Source organism: Nicotiana sylvestris, chromosome 5 (assembly GCF_000393655.2).
Source record: "Nicotiana sylvestris chromosome 5, ASM39365v2, whole genome shotgun sequence".
Classification (NCBI taxonomy): Eukaryota; Viridiplantae; Streptophyta; class Magnoliopsida; order Solanales; family Solanaceae; genus Nicotiana; species Nicotiana sylvestris.
The window spans coordinates 178,699,712-178,715,971 of record NC_091061.1 but is presented as its reverse complement, the minus strand read 5'-3'; the positions used below and the strand labels follow the sequence as shown (position 1 = coordinate 178,715,971).

At 37.5% G+C, this 16,260-nt stretch overlaps 4 protein-coding genes across 4 annotated transcripts; 1 reads left to right on the top strand and 3 right to left on the bottom strand.

Moving 5' to 3' along the window:
- Positions 1 to 2,742: 2,742 nt before the first annotated feature.
- On the bottom strand, positions 2,743 to 4,716 carry LOC138869719 (uncharacterized). Its single transcript, XM_070147369.1, has 4 exons — positions 4,212 to 4,716; positions 4,017 to 4,103; positions 3,360 to 3,920; positions 2,743 to 3,248 (listed from the first exon to the last, which is right to left on the bottom strand). Exons 1-4 carry the CDS (start codon positions 4,714 to 4,716, stop codon positions 2,743 to 2,745), a joined length of 1,659 nt encoding a protein of 552 aa, XP_070003470.1.
- Positions 4,717 to 7,080: 2,364 nt separating this feature from the next.
- Positions 7,081 to 7,359, bottom strand: LOC104245522 (auxin-responsive protein SAUR21-like). The gene has a single exon (XM_070147368.1). The coding sequence runs from the start codon at positions 7,357 to 7,359 to the stop codon at positions 7,081 to 7,083; it is 279 nt and encodes a 92-aa protein (XP_070003469.1).
- Positions 7,360 to 8,595: 1,236 nt separating this feature from the next.
- Positions 8,596 to 9,006, top strand: LOC138869717 (auxin-responsive protein SAUR68-like). Its single transcript, XM_070147367.1, has one exon. The coding sequence runs from the start codon at positions 8,596 to 8,598 to the stop codon at positions 9,004 to 9,006; it is 411 nt and encodes a 136-aa protein (XP_070003468.1).
- Positions 9,007 to 13,043: 4,037 nt separating this feature from the next.
- LOC104245523 (peroxynitrite isomerase Rv2717c-like) lies at positions 13,044 to 15,575 on the bottom strand. The gene is made up of 4 exons (XM_009801142.2): positions 15,332 to 15,575; positions 14,228 to 14,368; positions 13,700 to 13,768; positions 13,044 to 13,452 (listed from the first exon to the last, which is right to left on the bottom strand). Exons 1-4 carry the CDS (start codon positions 15,503 to 15,505, stop codon positions 13,333 to 13,335), a joined length of 504 nt encoding a protein of 167 aa, XP_009799444.1. The 5' UTR covers positions 15,506 to 15,575; the 3' UTR covers positions 13,044 to 13,332.
- Positions 15,576 to 16,260: the final 685 nt, after the last annotated feature.

Here is a 16,260-nt window from a genome sequence, read left to right as displayed (position 1 = left end):
CGAACACGATTTCTTCTGACTGTAGTTTTCTTATTTGTCTATCAACAATAGCCATTGGCTCCTCCTCGCAAGACAACTTCTCATCGAGTGGTATAGTCGGTGCTTCAATCACCTGAGATGAGTCTGATATATATTTTCTCAGCATTGAGACATGAAACACTGGATGAATAAAGGACAACTCAGGAGGAAGTGCCAAACGATAAGCCACCGCTCCCACTCGGTCTAATATCTCATACGGTCCTATAAACCTAGAGCTCAACTTGCCTCTTTTCCCAAACCGCATCATACCTTTCATAGGGGAGACTCGTAGGAACACTTTGTCCCCAATTGTGAACACTAAATCTCTTCTTCTCTTATCAGCATAAGACTTTTGTCTACTTTGAGCTGCAAGCAATCTTTGTCTGATCAACTGGACCTTGTCCATAGCTTCTTGTACTAGGTCGGGTCCCAATAAGTTAGTCTCACCAGCTTCAAACCATCCGATAGGAGAACGACATCTTCTACCATACAATGCTTCGTACAGTGCCATTTGAATACTGGACTAGAAGCTATTGTTGTAAGCAAATTCAGCTAACGGTAGATAAGTGTCCCAACTACCTCCAAACTCAAGAATGCAAGCTCTCAACATATCCTCTAAGATCTGAATAGTACGTTCAGACTGCCCGTCTGTCTGTGGATGAAATGCAATACTAAGATCTACTCGTGTACCCAATGCTTATTGAAAAGATTTCCAAAAGCTTGAAGTGAATTGTGATCCTCTATCAGAGATGATGGATACTGGAACTCCGTAAAGTCGGACAATTTCATTCATAAATATCTGTGCATACCTGACTCCACCATATGTAGTCTTTACCGGCAAAAAGTGTGCTGATTTTGTCAGTCAATCTACAATCACCCATACCGAGTCATAACCTCTAAGGGTTCGTGGTAGCCTGATGACAAAATCCATAGTAATTATTTCCCATTTCCACTCTGGAATCTCAATTTGTTGTAGTAGTCCTGCGGGCCGCTGATGCTCAGCCTTGACCTGCTGACAAGTCAAACAACTAGAAACAAAGTTAGCAACATCTTTTTTCATACCTTCCTACCAATAAAATTACTTCAGGTCATGGTACATTTTTGTGGATCCAGGATGTATAGTGTATTTAGTGTTGTGAGCTTCTTTAAGAATAACATGTCTCAACCCATCTATGTCTGCTACACATAGCCTCTCACCCATTCGAAGAACACCATCACTTTCAACAGTCATATCCTTGCTTTTACCAGCTAAGGCCTCATCCCTATATTTGCATAATCGTTCATCCTTATATTGGGTGGCCTTAATGCGCTCAACTAATGAAGACTTAGCCTGAGCACAAGCCAACAATACCTCTGAATTTCCAACACTAAATCTGATACCTGTATCTTCTAGTCTCTGAATATCTTTGGCCAAATGTCTCTTTGCAGGGTCTATATGTGCCAAACTCCCCATAGATTTTCTGCTCAATGCATCAGCCACCACATTGGCTTTTCCAGGATAATATAAAATAGAACAATCATAGTCTTTGAGTAGTTCCATCCACCGACGCTGCCGAAGATTCAGATCTCTCTGCTGAAAGATATACTTCAAACTTTTATGGTCGGTATAAACCTCACAAGTTTCGCCGTATAGATAATGCCTCCAAATTTTTAGAGCAAATACCACTGCAGCCATCTCCAAATCATGTGTAAGATAGTTTTGCTCTTACCTTTTCAATTGTCTCGAAGCATAAGCTATAACACGACCATTTTGCATGAGAAAACATCCTAATCCCACCCTCGAGGCGTCACAGAATATTGTAAATCCTCCAGAACCTGATGGTAAGGCTAATATTGGTGCAGTTGTCAGACACGTTTTGAGTTTCTGAAAGCTTTGCTCACATTCCTCCGTCTACTGAAACTTTGCATTTTTCTGTGTTAGCTTGGTCAGTTGAGCTGCTATTCTGGAGAAATCCTGCACAAAACGCCTGTAATAGCTTGCTAAGCCTAAAAAGCTGCGAATCTCTGCAGGAGAAGTAGGTCTGGGCCATTTCTGCACAACTTCGGTCTTCTTAGGATCTACCATAATTCCATCTTTGGATACAACATGCCCCAAAAATGCTATCGAGTCTAGCCAGAATTCACACTTCGAGAACTTAGCATAAAGTCAATGTTCTCGCAATGTCTGCAACACAGTCCTGAGATGATTCTCGTGTTCTCCTTGTCTACGAGAATATATCAGGACATCATCAATAAATACTATTACAAATATATCCAGAAACCACTTGAACACCCTATTCATTAAATCCATGAATACAGCTAGAGCATTTGTCAGTCCGATAGGCATCACAAGAAACTCATAGTGCCCGTATCGACTCCTGAAAGCAGTCTTAGAAATATCTTCATTTTTGATTCTAAGTTGATGATAACCAGAACGGAGGTCAATCTTTGAAAAGTGGGCAGCTCCTTGTAACTGATCAAACATGTCATCTATACGAGGCAAAGAATATTTATTGCGTATTGTTATCTTGTTCAACTGCATGTAGTCAATGCACAATCTCGGGGATCCGTCTTTCTTCTTTACGAACAGTACTGGTATACCCCATGGTGATACACTAGGTCTAATAAAACCCTTATCTAACAAATCTTGTAACTGTTTCTTTAGCTCCCTCAACTCTGCTGGTTCCATTCGATATGGGGGTATCGATATGGGCTGTGTGTCAGGTAGCAAATCAATACCAAAGTCTATTTCTTGTACTGGAGGCAACTTGGTAAATCTTCAGAAAATACATCAGAAAATTCTCTCACTACAGGTACATTTTCTATACTAATTGTTTCCTTTCTTGTGTCATTTACAATAACTAAGAAACCCAAGCAACCTTTCTTCAGAAGTCGTTGAGCCTTCATAAAAGATACAATTTTGCAAGTCTCTGGAACCTGACTCCCTCTTAGAATAAAACTGGGTTCATTTGGTATCTCAAACTTAACTATCTTTGCATGACAATCGACTATAGCATAGCAAGAAGATAACCAATCCATTCCCATCAGCATGTCAAAGTCAATCATATCAAGTACAATAAGGTCAGCTAGAGTATCTCTACCCTCAACCCGAATCTGACAAGCACGATACATGTATTTAGCTAATAGAGACTCTCCAACATGAATAGCAACTAGAAAAGGATCATTCAATAGCTCGGGCTGTAAACTAAATCTCAAAGCAAAGTACGAAGACACATAGGAGTGGGTAGATCCTGGATCAATCAACATAAGTGCATCAAATGGACAGACAGAAAGAATACCTGTAACCACTGCATTCGAGGCCTGAGCATCTTGTCTAGTAAATGCAAAAACTCTCGCCTAACCTCTACCAGCATTGCCTTGTCCTTGATTCACAGTAGCACGGTCTCCAACACCTCGACCTCTATTTCCTGTACCTGTAGCACCTGAAGTATTATGAGTAGTCTGAGTCGGTGCAACTGACTGAATAGAAGCCTGGTTGAAATTTCTCGGAGGCTGAAGGCAATCCCTCAAGTGATGTCCCAACTGGACACACCGAAAGCACTCTCTAGTTAGAACACGACATTGGCCCAAATGTGATCTACCACAAGTCTGGCAGACTGGAGTAGTGGCATATATCTGCCCAGAACGATGTCCAGAAGATGATGGTCCCCTATTACCTTGTCTATAATGTGGTTTGTATGTGGACTGTGAAGACATGTGTGTCCCTATATGAGAACCCTGTTGTTGTTGTTGTCCCTGATTTCCTGCTCTTCTATTTTCACTAAAACCACCACTGAAAGCCCCTCCTGTCTTGGCCTTCTTACGTAAATCACTAGTTGCACGCTCCTCACGTCCTTTGTTTTCAATCTTTCTAGCAAGATCGACTACATCAGAGTAGGATAAAGTCTTCATCTGTGGGGTTACTGCAGTGTATAGTCGACCAACCAATCCATCAACAAACCTCTAAACTCGAGCTTCTTCGATAGACACTAAGTGATGAGCATATATAGCCAGCTTACAGAACTTAGTGTTATATGTTGACACATTTATATCTGGAGTCTGAGCCAATCTCTCAAAGTCTCTAGCATATTGTTGCATCAGAATGTCTGGAAGAAAATAATTCTTGAACAACTTAGTGAACTCGTCCCATGTCAATGGTAGTGCTCATGCTGGCCTTCCTAGCAATACCATTTCATACCATGTGTTGGCCATACCCTCTAGTTTGTATGCTGCGAGCTCCACGACTCTCTCACTAGAACATCCAAGAGCACATAATGCCTTGAGTGTCCCATCCAAGAAACTTTGAGGATCTGCTGAATTATCGGAACCTGTGAATTTTGGTGATTTCAATTTCAGGAACTCGTGTAGGGATACTTCATTATTCCCGAAAGGCTGAGTTTGTGTAGGTGCTTGTGTCTGTAAAGTAGCATGAGGAGCTGAACTTCCGTCCTGAGTAGGCACCAATGCCTCTAACACATTCAATAACCTTGCCACTGCATCTGCAGGTAAGGCAACAATAGGTACAACAGTTGGCACTGGTGGTGGAGCATTCTGAACTCCCTGCTCTTGCACTTGATCTAGCATAACAACTTGGGTTTGACCCATGTTCCCAACTTGAGGTTGAGAAGCAGTCTGTCTTCTAGTTTGATGAACCCCAACTTGACCTCCACCTCGGGTAGTACCACGTCCAGCATATGAGGGTGTAAGTGTCCTAGCCATCTGCGAAAGAAATATTCCAAAGTCAATCTCAAGTTATCTCAATGCACGATCAAAGAATGAAAGAAGGGAAAACATTCTTAAATGTTCAGTATCCTCGAGATCATAAGTATGGGCGCCTACATACCCATGAACAAGACTCTACTAAACATTGCTCCATGACTCGGGACTTAAAGCCTAAGCTCTGATACTAACTTTGTCACTACCCAATTTAGGATTGTGACCGGCTCTTAGGAGCAAGTGCTCCCAAGTAAGCCTCATCGGTAATTTTACAGAAAATTCGGTAGAATTTCCCCTTTTTTGGACCATCCCTAAAATTTTCCTGTCTCAAATCAACAACCAAACATCCTAATATCATACCAAACAATTGACAACATGTCAATTAACCAATACAAGTCTCCACCATGACTAAACCACAAACTAACCACTAGAAATACTAATTTATCTCCAACTTTGATAAATGAGAACGATACTCAACATAAGACTATAATAACAAAAGAATACTCATGATACTAAAATAATGACTATGGAGCGACTCTAAGAGTTCAAAAAAAAGACCATAACAATAAATAAAATCTCTGCCCACGCGAACAAGTGCGAGGCTCACCGAGAAATATCAATCTGTGCACTCTAATTAACGAAATCCTCGCCTGCGTCAACTGCTGTCTCTGTAAAAAAAATTAGCGGGGAATGGGTCGCTAGCTCAGTGAGTAATAACACTTAACCACAACCGTTTTTATTGGGAACAAGTCAGAAAACATGCTAGTATCTCAAATAGAAGATAACATAAAAATTCCCTTTCAGAAACAATAAATAATTTTCAGTCTCATCATGTTCTTCTTGTAGTATAATACAAATAATAATTTAGTAATAAGCTCGGTAACCACTGTACAATTTCAATATTCACATTTGGGAGGTTTTAATGAACGGATCATGTAATCGGTATAACTGTGGACTTCTTCGTAAGAAGTCAAATATAAAGGTAGTCCCTACTCGAGGGAAATCAGTAATGGTATGCTAGTTCTACCTTTCCACTAGCGAGGGCTATAACGGTAATCTGTAATTACAAGGTGCACCAGGTCTAACGAACCCGCCGTTAGCTACGAGATCCTTTAATGTCTACTCCCATTTATACTTGTCTCTGTAATCCGTATATACTCGTAGAAACTATTTTAAAACAATATAGGACATTTCGGTTCTTATCAAATTATATAATTTCCTTTCGATAACAGTAAATTCAAGAAACGGTCAAACAGATCTAGTGATACGAAAATATTTAAAACCACAGTATTCATCTCAAATAACTATTTCGGTATCATATCGAGTAAAAAACTTGTCCCACATGCAACTCAAAATAATCGGTAACACATTCATATTAAAAATCATGTGTAAATCATGCAAGTTATGAAAACACAAATTGCGGTAAGATTACTACTCACAGTACTCGTGCCGAAATATCAACTGCTTCACCTCAAGCAACACGTACAAATTCCTCCAATCAATCTATAATTACATAATATCGATCTCATGTTAATTTTCTTATTTAGGCTAATTCATAGCTATTTTAGAATACCCAACCCTCGAGGTTTCATGTTTGACTCTTAATTTGCCCAGAAGAATTATTATTGGTATTTAATTTCTTATACCTCGTGAAGCCCTTCAAATATATGAACTGAGATAAAAAGAATTATCAGAAGAAAATAACCCAGATGAGAAATTCGAGTATTACCCGTAAAAATCAGTGCGTATTTAAGATTTCTCAAGATTTGGTTCTAGCCTCTTTCTTCTTCTACCTTTCTTTCCTTCTCTGTTTTTTTTTGTTTCGTTTGAAGCTTCTGCTTCGTCGAACTCAGCAGACCTTTCTTTTCTTTTAGCCAAATGGGCTTCGGCCCTTTTTGCCTTACTTATCCTTTTTTTTTTATTGTAAAGTTATTTTCTTATAATTTTTGTTGTTGTTGTTGTTGTTGTTATTATTATTATTATTATTATTATTATTATTATTATTATTATTATTATTATTATTAAATATAGGGTATTACACACATTCATCTACTGAAGTAGGAAACATGAACATATAAAAGTTTTTTGAGTCTTCCAATCAAGTGACTTAAAAAAATTTGCTTGAATAAAAATTGGCTATATTCATTTGACAGGAGGTTAGTCATTTTAACTAACTTTACAAGCCGAAAATCCTTGTTTTCTACTACTACTATACAAAATGGTTAAGCAAAAACAAGGAATTGTTTCCCTCATTGTCAAGTCCCACTTAAATGGAAGTGACATCTCTACTATCTCTCATCTTTCTCTTTTCTAAAGCTATTGCTTTACAAAATTTCATGGGCAGAAGAATTTGCACCATGGTCCTACTCATAATCTCCTCAAGCGGGAGGTGAGATCAACGAACATATCCTCTTTGCAAGGTATTGTGAGACCGCCCATTGAATGATCAAATCCAAACTCTTCCTCAGCTTGAGCTAACAAGTCTTGAAATAAAGGCTGGCTCAGGTATGATATTGGTACGACGAATCGCTTCTTCTGGCTCTCTCCTACATATACTGCGCAATGCCCTTTTGGAACACCTCCAGTTGTTGAAGACCTCCTTAGGGTTCGAGTAGCCTGAATAAATGGAGTCACTTTGATACCCATTGTCTCAAGGAATATGATGTAACTGTAAAAAATGAAGGAAAATAAAGGACAAGAACTTTGAGAATTGCACAAAAATGAAAGTTTTTTGAATGTCAGGGTACTTGTGTTTTGCTCAAATGCTTTGGGTCTGATTATATACAAGTTTATGACAAGTTTCATATCCAAAAGTTTAGTGGTTAAGAGAAATTGGTGGCTACTGGTGAGAGACAATGGCACATGAAGTTTCACATGGTTTTGCCTACTCTGTTATTGTCAAAGTATTCAGACCAGAAAAATTTTGTTGAACAACACTAGGCCCTACTGTTTCTTATTTGGAGCAGAAAAAAACACCCTTAAAATAACATCCACAAGAATAGATAAATTTGATGATTTAGTCCAGGACCACCTGGTTTAGAGGTGAGGTGACAAAAAATGCCAGATAGGAATAAGCAACAGAAATACCACAAGAGAAAGAAAGATAACATGACATGAAATATCACATGCCATTGCCTTCTAACTCTTTGACAATCACTTGGAAAAAAATGTCATATTTGTGGAATAACAACAAAATACTCATAATCCAATTAAATGAACTTGTCTGCTATTTTCATCAATTCAATAAAAAAGAAAAATTATATGACTCACTCTTTTCTAGTCCCTTTCAATATGGCTGCAACAATTATTTTTATTCTACTTTAGCTTAGACAAGAGGGGTTGCTCTGATGGTAAGCAACCTCCACTTCCAACCAAGAGGTTGTGAGTTCGAGTCTCCCAAGAGTAAGGTGGGAAGTTCTTGGAGGAAGGATGCCGGGGGTCTATTTGGAAACAGCCTCTCTACCTCAGGGTAGGGGTAAGGTCTGCGTACACACTACCCTCCCCAGACCCCATTAAGTGGGGATGTTGTTGTTGTTGTTTAGCTTAGCCCATTTGTTGTTATTCTGCACATAAAAAGGGAAGAAATGCATTAACTTTCTTTTCTGCAATCGCAGAACTAGACAACCAGCCATATCCACAATTCATTAGGTCCCATATTCAACAGCAGCACATGATTCTGCCGTGCCTACCTAACTCAGGTTGACAACTTTAGCTACAATTCAAATTCATTCTCTAGCCTCAACTATAAATGAACTGCTTCCATGAGCCATTTTGATCATCAATCAGATAGCAATTACTCAAACCTTTTAAAAAGTAACCAACCTTTTTTCTTTCCTATCTTCCAAAGAAATCAATATGGTCAGTGTTAAGAAACTGATAAAAATGGCAAGGAGATGGCAGAAGTTTGCAGCTAAGCAAAGGAAGAGGATTTCTTTACCAAGATCAAGTTACAATGATGCAGAAAGCTGTAGCACATCATCGTCTATAGTTGACAAAGGGCATTTTGTGATCTATACAACTGATCAGAAGCGATTTGTGGTTCCTTTGGCTTATCTACAACACGAGATAATCAGAGAACTTTTGCACATGTCTGAAGAAGAGTTTGGACTTCCAAGTGATGGCCCTATCACTTTACCATGTGATGCCTTATCCTTGAATTACATCATATCACTCATCAGAAGAGGTGTAACTGTAGATCTTCAGAATGCTTTGCTTGTATCAGTCGCTTCCACTCGATGCTCATCAGCTTCATACCTTCAAGAACCAAGTCACCGACAATTCCTAGTTTGTTGAGCTAACTTCAATAAGTTTTGTAATGGATACATGATACTCAACAAGTGTACAGAATGTTAACATCTAATTGTTCATGAAAACTCCATATTCTTATCCAAACTGTTTTATTCTTTATAAATTGGAAAAATCTGATTGCATATTCGTTGCTCTCTATTAGTCTTGCACCTAGAATATATAGCTTGTGGCTTTCACAATCAGCGGGTAGGTTGATAAGCTCAATTCAAAGAACGTAATGTCAAAAGCTTCATTAAATCATTCTTTCCAGCATGAAGAAGTAAAAAAAAAAAAAAGACTATTGACTTGATTGTAAGAGTATGCACCAGGGGCTTCCGCAAAAGACTAGTTTCAACCAAGATGATTTAGTTTCCTTGTTGTTAATGTTGCCTTCTAAGTAAATTGTAAACAATTTTTAACTTGCCATTTTCAAATTATAAACAATTTCATGAACAATAGCAGTAGATATTAAAGCCCAAGAAAAATTAGCAAATTTTGGACAGTGGAAAGGGCAGTTGATCCTTTCCTTTTGCACATAGGAAGACTTGATATCTAACATTCCATGTGAAGGTCCCCTACATACATGACAATTCAGGCAGGCAGCACATGGTTCAGCAAACTTAATCTACAGCAACAACAACAACTACGCCTCAGTCTCAAACAAGTTGGGGTTGGCAATATGAATCCTCATTCTTTTCATTAAGCTCAACTCATATCATTATCATTACCAAAAAAAATAAAAGTGAAATTATGAGGATTCATCATGAATTGTCAAGTTTTACGCTGGCTGCTAACCTAACGCAATCTTCCTCCTTTATTCGGGCTTGGGACCGGCAATGTAAGCAAGCTCACACCAGCAGAGTTGTTAAGCAAACTTCATCTATCACCGAGAGAACTAGTCTTCATTCAAAGGTCTCAAACTCTTCAAATTGGCGAGAAGTCCTAAAGTGTGACTTGATAGGTCCATTCTGTTGTCGACCAAAGTGAAAATTTAAGCGTCTCTTACTCCCATGATATTTTCTAGTCATAGCAGCAGTAATATACTACTGCCAAATTTCACACCAAGAGAAGAGGATGAAACAATGAATTGCAGAAGTTCTTATTTTTCAAGTCAAAATGAAAACATTTGATAGTAAAAGAATGTCCTGGCATCTCTTCGAACAAAAACCCCGGAATAAAATTCCTTCTCTTGGATAAAGCTTCTTCATTCATCTTCGGTACTAACAAGCCTTTCCTTTCCTAAGCTTGGAGTGCTAGTGAATATCTCTAACTCCTCAACTTACAAGCTATAATTCCTGCTTTACTAGTGCACAAATTGTTTAAGGGAAACAATTTGTACATGGTTCAGCAAACTTAAAATTAAAAGCCACTAGAATGGATATAATTCATGACAAAATTCTGGACCACTTGGCTTGACACAGACTCAGCAAAGAAGGATAACCAGATAGGCATATCAACACAAATACCACAATTATTAGGTCCCTTTCATGATGTCTGTTACATTTAATTAGTCCTACTCAAGCTTGGCTGTGTTTCTTCTTATACTACAGAGCAAAATGGTAGAACTGAAAAATTAGATAACCAGCGATATCCACAATGCAGTAGGTCCCATATTCAACAGCAGCACATGATTCTGCCTAGCACACCTAACTAAGGTTGATAACCACAGCTTATATTTGAAATTTATTTCTCTAGCCTCAACTATAAATAAACTGCTCCCATGAGCCACATTTTGATCATAAAGCAGATAGCATAAGCAAACCTTCAAAAATATCCTCAAGTTTTTTTCATTCCTATATTTCAAAGAAAATCAATATGATCAGTGTTAAGAAACTGATCAAGCTGGCAAGGAAATGGCAAAATTTTGCAGCGAAACAGAGGAAGAGAATTTCTTTTCCAAGATCCAATTACCATGATGCAGAAAGTTGTAGCATACCAACTTCCATAGTTGGGAAAGGGTATTTTGTGGTCTATACAACTGATCAAAAGCGATTTGTAGTTCCGTTGGCTTATCTACAACATGAGGTAATCAGACAACTGTTGCACATGTCTGAAGAAGAGTGTGGAATTCCAAGTGATCACCCTATCACTTTACCATGTGATGCACTATTCATGAACTACATTATATCACTCATCAGAAGAGGTGTATCTGCCGATCTTCAGAAAGCGTTGCTTGTATCAGTTGCTTTGAGCCAATGCTCATCAGCTTTATGCCTTCAAGAACAAAGAAATCCCCAAGTGCTAGTTTATTGACCTATGATAAGTTTTGTAGTAGTCTAGGATACAAAATACTCCACAAGTGTACAGCATATTAAAATCTCAATTATTCATCAGAATTCTATATTCTTGTCTCCAAACTCTTTAATTTTCTGATCATTTAGGAGAATCTGATTCTTTTATTTTCTTTCTAGTAGTCCTACAATTTGATTGAACTCCACTAATTATGACAACATTAAGTGACAATGACCGAACAGACAATATGATGTGGATTACAAATTTTTATGCGGTCAATTTTGGGACCAGCCTAGAAAATTTTCACAATCTTTTGATTTTGGAATATTACATGACAAGGACTATAACATTACAGAACTTTCATATTCTAACCAATAGGGTTATAGATCTCTGTAGGTCGCACACCCTTAATATCAGATTGTTGCATAATCAAACGGAAAGTTGTGTCAAGAGCTGAATAAAGCCATCTTTTCAAGTAATATAAAGAGCAAACTTCTATACTGAAACAAAAGTCAAGAGCCATTCGTACATCTATGTTGCAGTGGCTTTATCGCATTTATTTTTTCTCAAGGGAACAATATCCCTTCAATTATTACATCCTTCACTATCTTCTAAATAAACCATACTATTTTGTAAGATATCATCTTTTGATCTTTTGATCTTCTTCATATGCACACCTCTCCCTCCACCAAAGGAAAGAAAAAGAACAAGAAAAAGACTTATTGAATTAATTGATAAAGTTAATTTTTCGTTGGTTGCTATCCCCTCATTTGTTTCGACACTATCAACTACAGATTGGGTTTTCTTACTGTTAAATATGTCTTTGAGTAAAATTTGTGAGCAGTGTTAACTCACCAAATTTTGAATTTACAAACATTTACACTAATATACTTGTGTCCCTATCTAACAACTATACTGCAGTGGTTATTCCAGCACAACCAGCCAAGACGACAATATAAATGTCCCCCATCTACATGATCAAGAAGGGAGTAGCACATGGTTTTGCCTTCCACCAGCAATTCAACATCTAATTGTATCAAATTATTGCCATTGGTGAGAAGTCCCAAGCATGAGCTAATAACATAACTAATAGGCCTAATCAGTTGTCGACCAAAGTGAAGAAAGGAAGAAACTTATCATCTTTAATCCTTTCAAGCTAACTTCATCCACAAATTTAAGGCCCCATATCAACCTGGCCAAAAGGCATCAGCACATGGCTTTGCCTTTTGTTGTTAGTAACATAACTTCAGCTCCAACTCAAAGCCCGTCTACAGCCTCTTGTATAAATAATCCTCCTTTCATGAGCCTTTTCATCATAAAACAAGCACTATCAGTTCATTTATCAAAGATCCCTAAGGTTCTAATTTACTTTCTTTTTTCTAGTTTTCCAGAGAAATGAAGATGCTCAGTGCTAAAAAACTCATCAATATGGCCAAGAGATGGCAGAAGTTCGCGGCAAAGCAGAGGAAGAGGATTTCATTTCCAAGAAATGCCCATGATACAGACAGTTGTAGTACATCCCCATCTTCTATAGTTGAAAAGGGTCATTTTGTAGTATATACAGCTGACCAAGCACGGTTCGTCATTCCCTTGGCTTCTGAAAATGAGGTCATTAGGCAACTTTTAAGCATGTCTGAAGAAGAGTTTGGGCTACCGAGTGGTGGCCCTATAATATTACCGTGTGATTCAGACTTCATGGACTACATTATATCACTAATCAAGAAAGGTGTATCTGCTGGAGATCTTCACAAAGTATTGCTCCTCTCAATTACTTCATGTTGCTGTTCAACTTCTTATTTGCACCAAGAAAGTGGAAATCAGCAGATTCTTGTTTATTGAGTCATGACATCATGTTTTGTAAATGATAGCACAAAATAGATTGTATAGCAGTTGAAAAATAGACAACTGAAAGCTTGTATTATTACAGAGGGAATAGAGCCTTATCTTGAAATTAACATTCAATATTATACTTATGGTAAGACAAGATAAAATGTCAATACGGTTATCAAAAGATACAACGTCAATACACACAAAGACCAGTGAACAAGTGCATCAGGGGTATAGTATAGATACTGATGTCTCCTGTCATGAGCTGGCTGCCTAGAGCTTCTTAAGCGAGGCTTTGAGATGCGGCTGAAGACCAATTAGACTGGTGGCCATTTCCACAACATAAGATAGTTCACAATTCTCCACTTTAAAAACTCGACTGATCTCCTTGACCTGTCCACCAGGTAAGTGAAGGATCACATTAGTCAAACTTATTGCAACTACGAAATGTTTTCTCAGTATTTTAGGTTTCATCAGGGTAGACTAAAGACCAAGTCAATCTCAATTCAAAGCACAAAAAAGAAAACTTATTACAACTATGACATGCTTTCTCATTAGACTGAAAATTTGTTTAATGTAAGGATTCTTCTTCTCTTATGAAATCTCTAGTTAGATAAACACTGCTGCAAGAGGAGGTTACCTTGGAAGCATTGCCAACCAGTTCGCTGTTAAGCTTCACAGCTCCCTCTTTCATGTCATATGTTCCTTTCTGTAGAATCAAAGCAGAAGTATTATGATCTTATGGTTGACCAAACTGGATAAACAACCGAACACGCCAACATGTATTAATATTAGAACTGTTAACAAGTCTTGTGTTTTAACATCATAAGTCAATTCAAATTACCAGCTCAATATTAGAACTACCCACATAGTCCTTAGCACATCTAAAAAATCTGATAACATGAAATTCCGAGGCATGACCCATGAATCACAAAAATGGATTTAAGTTATACACACGGTCACTGAACTTTTAACTTTGATAAGTTAGTTAACGTTTTTATCAGTTTCCCAATTAACATTTGTTATAGATATTTACCTATAGCACCTTATAAATAACCTAATTGTGTGAATATGTCTGTGCACAGAACTTAAACTCCGCGGAAACAAGTTTCTATGTAAAATGTCTATGTCAAAAGTTGCATATGATTATTCATAAGGAGAAAATCACCTGGACTTCAACAAGACCAGTGCTTTGAGCAATGACGACTTCAATTGTTCCATCGGGTTTAGGTCTCCAGTATCCACTCTCTGAATGCATAGGTTGTCCGGATTTCAAGTTCCATGTCTTTTGAGAATAAGCTATCACAGGCTGACTATCAGAAAAAGCAAATTTTAGACCAAAGGTATCTTTGACACCCTAGTCAAATCCGCAAGTAAATAAAGTATAAAGTAAATAAGTCTTAGATCCTAGTGACACATTTTAAAGTCGTGCAACCCTAGGCCCAAAGCGGACAATATCACTAGTGGGCGGGTTGATGGTGGGGCAAACCTGGACGCTGAGACCTTAAATGGGGTGTATGTGACACCCTAGGCGAATCTCATGTTGACAAAACAGGGAAGATATGCTGGGTATATAAGTAAACAAGTCTTAGACCCTAGTGACGCATTTTAAAGTCGTGCGGGCCTCGGCCCAAAGCGGATAATATCACTAGTGGGCGGGCTAATCGTGGGGCAAACCTGGACGCTGAGTCCTTAAATGGGGTGTATGTGACACCCTAGACGAATCTCACGTTGACAAAACATGGAAGATATACTGGGTATATAAGTAAACAAGTCTTAGACCCTAGTGACGTATTTTAAAGTCGTGCGGGCCTAGGCCCAAAGCGAATAATATCACTAGTGGGCAGGCTGATCGTGGGGCAAACCTGGACGCTGAGTCCTTAAGTGGCGTGTATGTGAAACCCTAGACGAATCTCACGTTGGGGAGATATGCTGTGTATATAAGTAAACAAGTCTTAGACCCTAGTGACGTATTTTAAAGCCGTGCAGGCTAAGGCCCAAAGCGGACATTATAACTAGTGGGTTGGACTGTTACAATATCTCTATCATTTTCTTTAGTTTGTCCCGAAAAATGATACTTTTCTATATCTTACAAACAATTTAATTTTAAAGTTGTCATTTTTATCTTAAATGGAATGATTTATAACTTGTTCCACACCCACAAGTTTAAAAGTCTTTTTTTTTAAAATTTCTTAAACTCCGCACCCATTAATACAGATTCGTGCTGCCTATGCCAATTAATTTCATTCTAAGAGCTTAACCAGAAACTAACCTTGTTAGGAGAGTGTGAAAATTGGAGGTCTTCGGAGTAATTAAAGGAGGAAATAGTTGGGAAAAAGCCTTGGCCTTCACCTCTCCATGTCCCAAGCAGAAAAGATAAAGGTTTCACTGCCGGATGCACCAATAACGTTTCCGATTGATTTGATACAGTTCCCTCCTCCATCATTATCCTCTGCTTCTCTTCGTTTTTTTTTAATTTTCAGTAGACAGACTGTTGAATTCCCATACTCAATAGTAGCGTTTGGACATAAGAATTGTAAAGTTCTAAAAAAAAAAAATTGAAAATTAAAATTATATTTGGACATTAATACGATTTTGAATTATTTTTAAAATTTTGTGAGTGATTGAATAAAAATTTTGAAAAAATAATATTTTTAGAACTTGAAAAATTTTAAAACTAGAAATTGTATGGCCAAACAATAATTTCAAAATAATTTTTTTTTTTTTTGGGAAAAAAGGAAATTTTTTTATGTGCTCATTGTCTCATACTAAAGAGTACATTGCTTTGACTTTGACCAAGTAAATGCTACAATTTGGACGGCTGCTTATCATTACAGTACATTGCTTTGACCAAGTAAATAGTTAACAAAATTTTACCGGCATATATGATATTTACCTCAAATCCTATTATTTTATTCAGCATTAAATTAAATAAAATATGAAGGTTAAAATGTGTATTAGTTAACTACTCCATTCGGTCAACTTTTACTGATTTTTTAACTGGTTTCACACATATTAATGAATCAATCTTTTCTACATTAATTAATAATAAAATTGACTGTATTAATTTTAATCTGTTTATTAAAAATATAAGAAATATTCATAGTTTTTTTTACTTCAAGGGCAAATTTAAAGAAAAAGAGGTTAATTTTTTTTTATTATCCGAAAAAATCAAATATTATGGACCATAAAAAACCCGAC

Excerpts from the sequence above, each read along its gene's own strand:
- LOC104245522 (XM_070147368.1), bottom strand. The coding sequence starts at position 7,359 with ATGGGTATCAAAGTGACTCCATTTATTCAGGCTACTCGAACCCTAAGG.
- LOC138869719 (XM_070147369.1), bottom strand. The coding sequence starts at position 4,716 with ATGGCTAGGACACTTACACCCTCATATGCTGGACGTGGTACTACCCGA. Across the intron at positions 3,921-4,016 it reads AACATATAACACTAAGTTCT|TAACCCCACAGATGAAGACT; the intron begins GTAAGCTGGCTA and ends TATACACTGCAG. Across the intron at positions 3,249-3,359 it reads ACAAGGCAATGCTGGTAGAG|GATCTACCCACTCCTATGTG; the intron begins GTTAGGCGAGAG and ends TGATTGATCCAG.
- LOC104245523 (XM_009801142.2), bottom strand. The coding sequence starts at position 15,505 with ATGATGGAGGAGGGAACTGTATCAAATCAATCGGAAACGTTATTGGTG. Across the intron at positions 13,769-14,227 it reads CTGGTCTTGTTGAAGTCCAG|AAAGGAACATATGACATGAA; the intron begins GTGATTTTCTCC and ends TTGATTCTACAG. Across the intron at positions 13,453-13,699 it reads TGGTTGGCAATGCTTCCAAG|GTCAAGGAGATCAGTCGAGT; the intron begins GTAACCTCCTCT and ends CCTGGTGGACAG.
- LOC138869717 (XM_070147367.1), top strand. The coding sequence starts at position 8,596 with ATGGCAAGGAGATGGCAGAAGTTTGCAGCTAAGCAAAGGAAGAGGATT.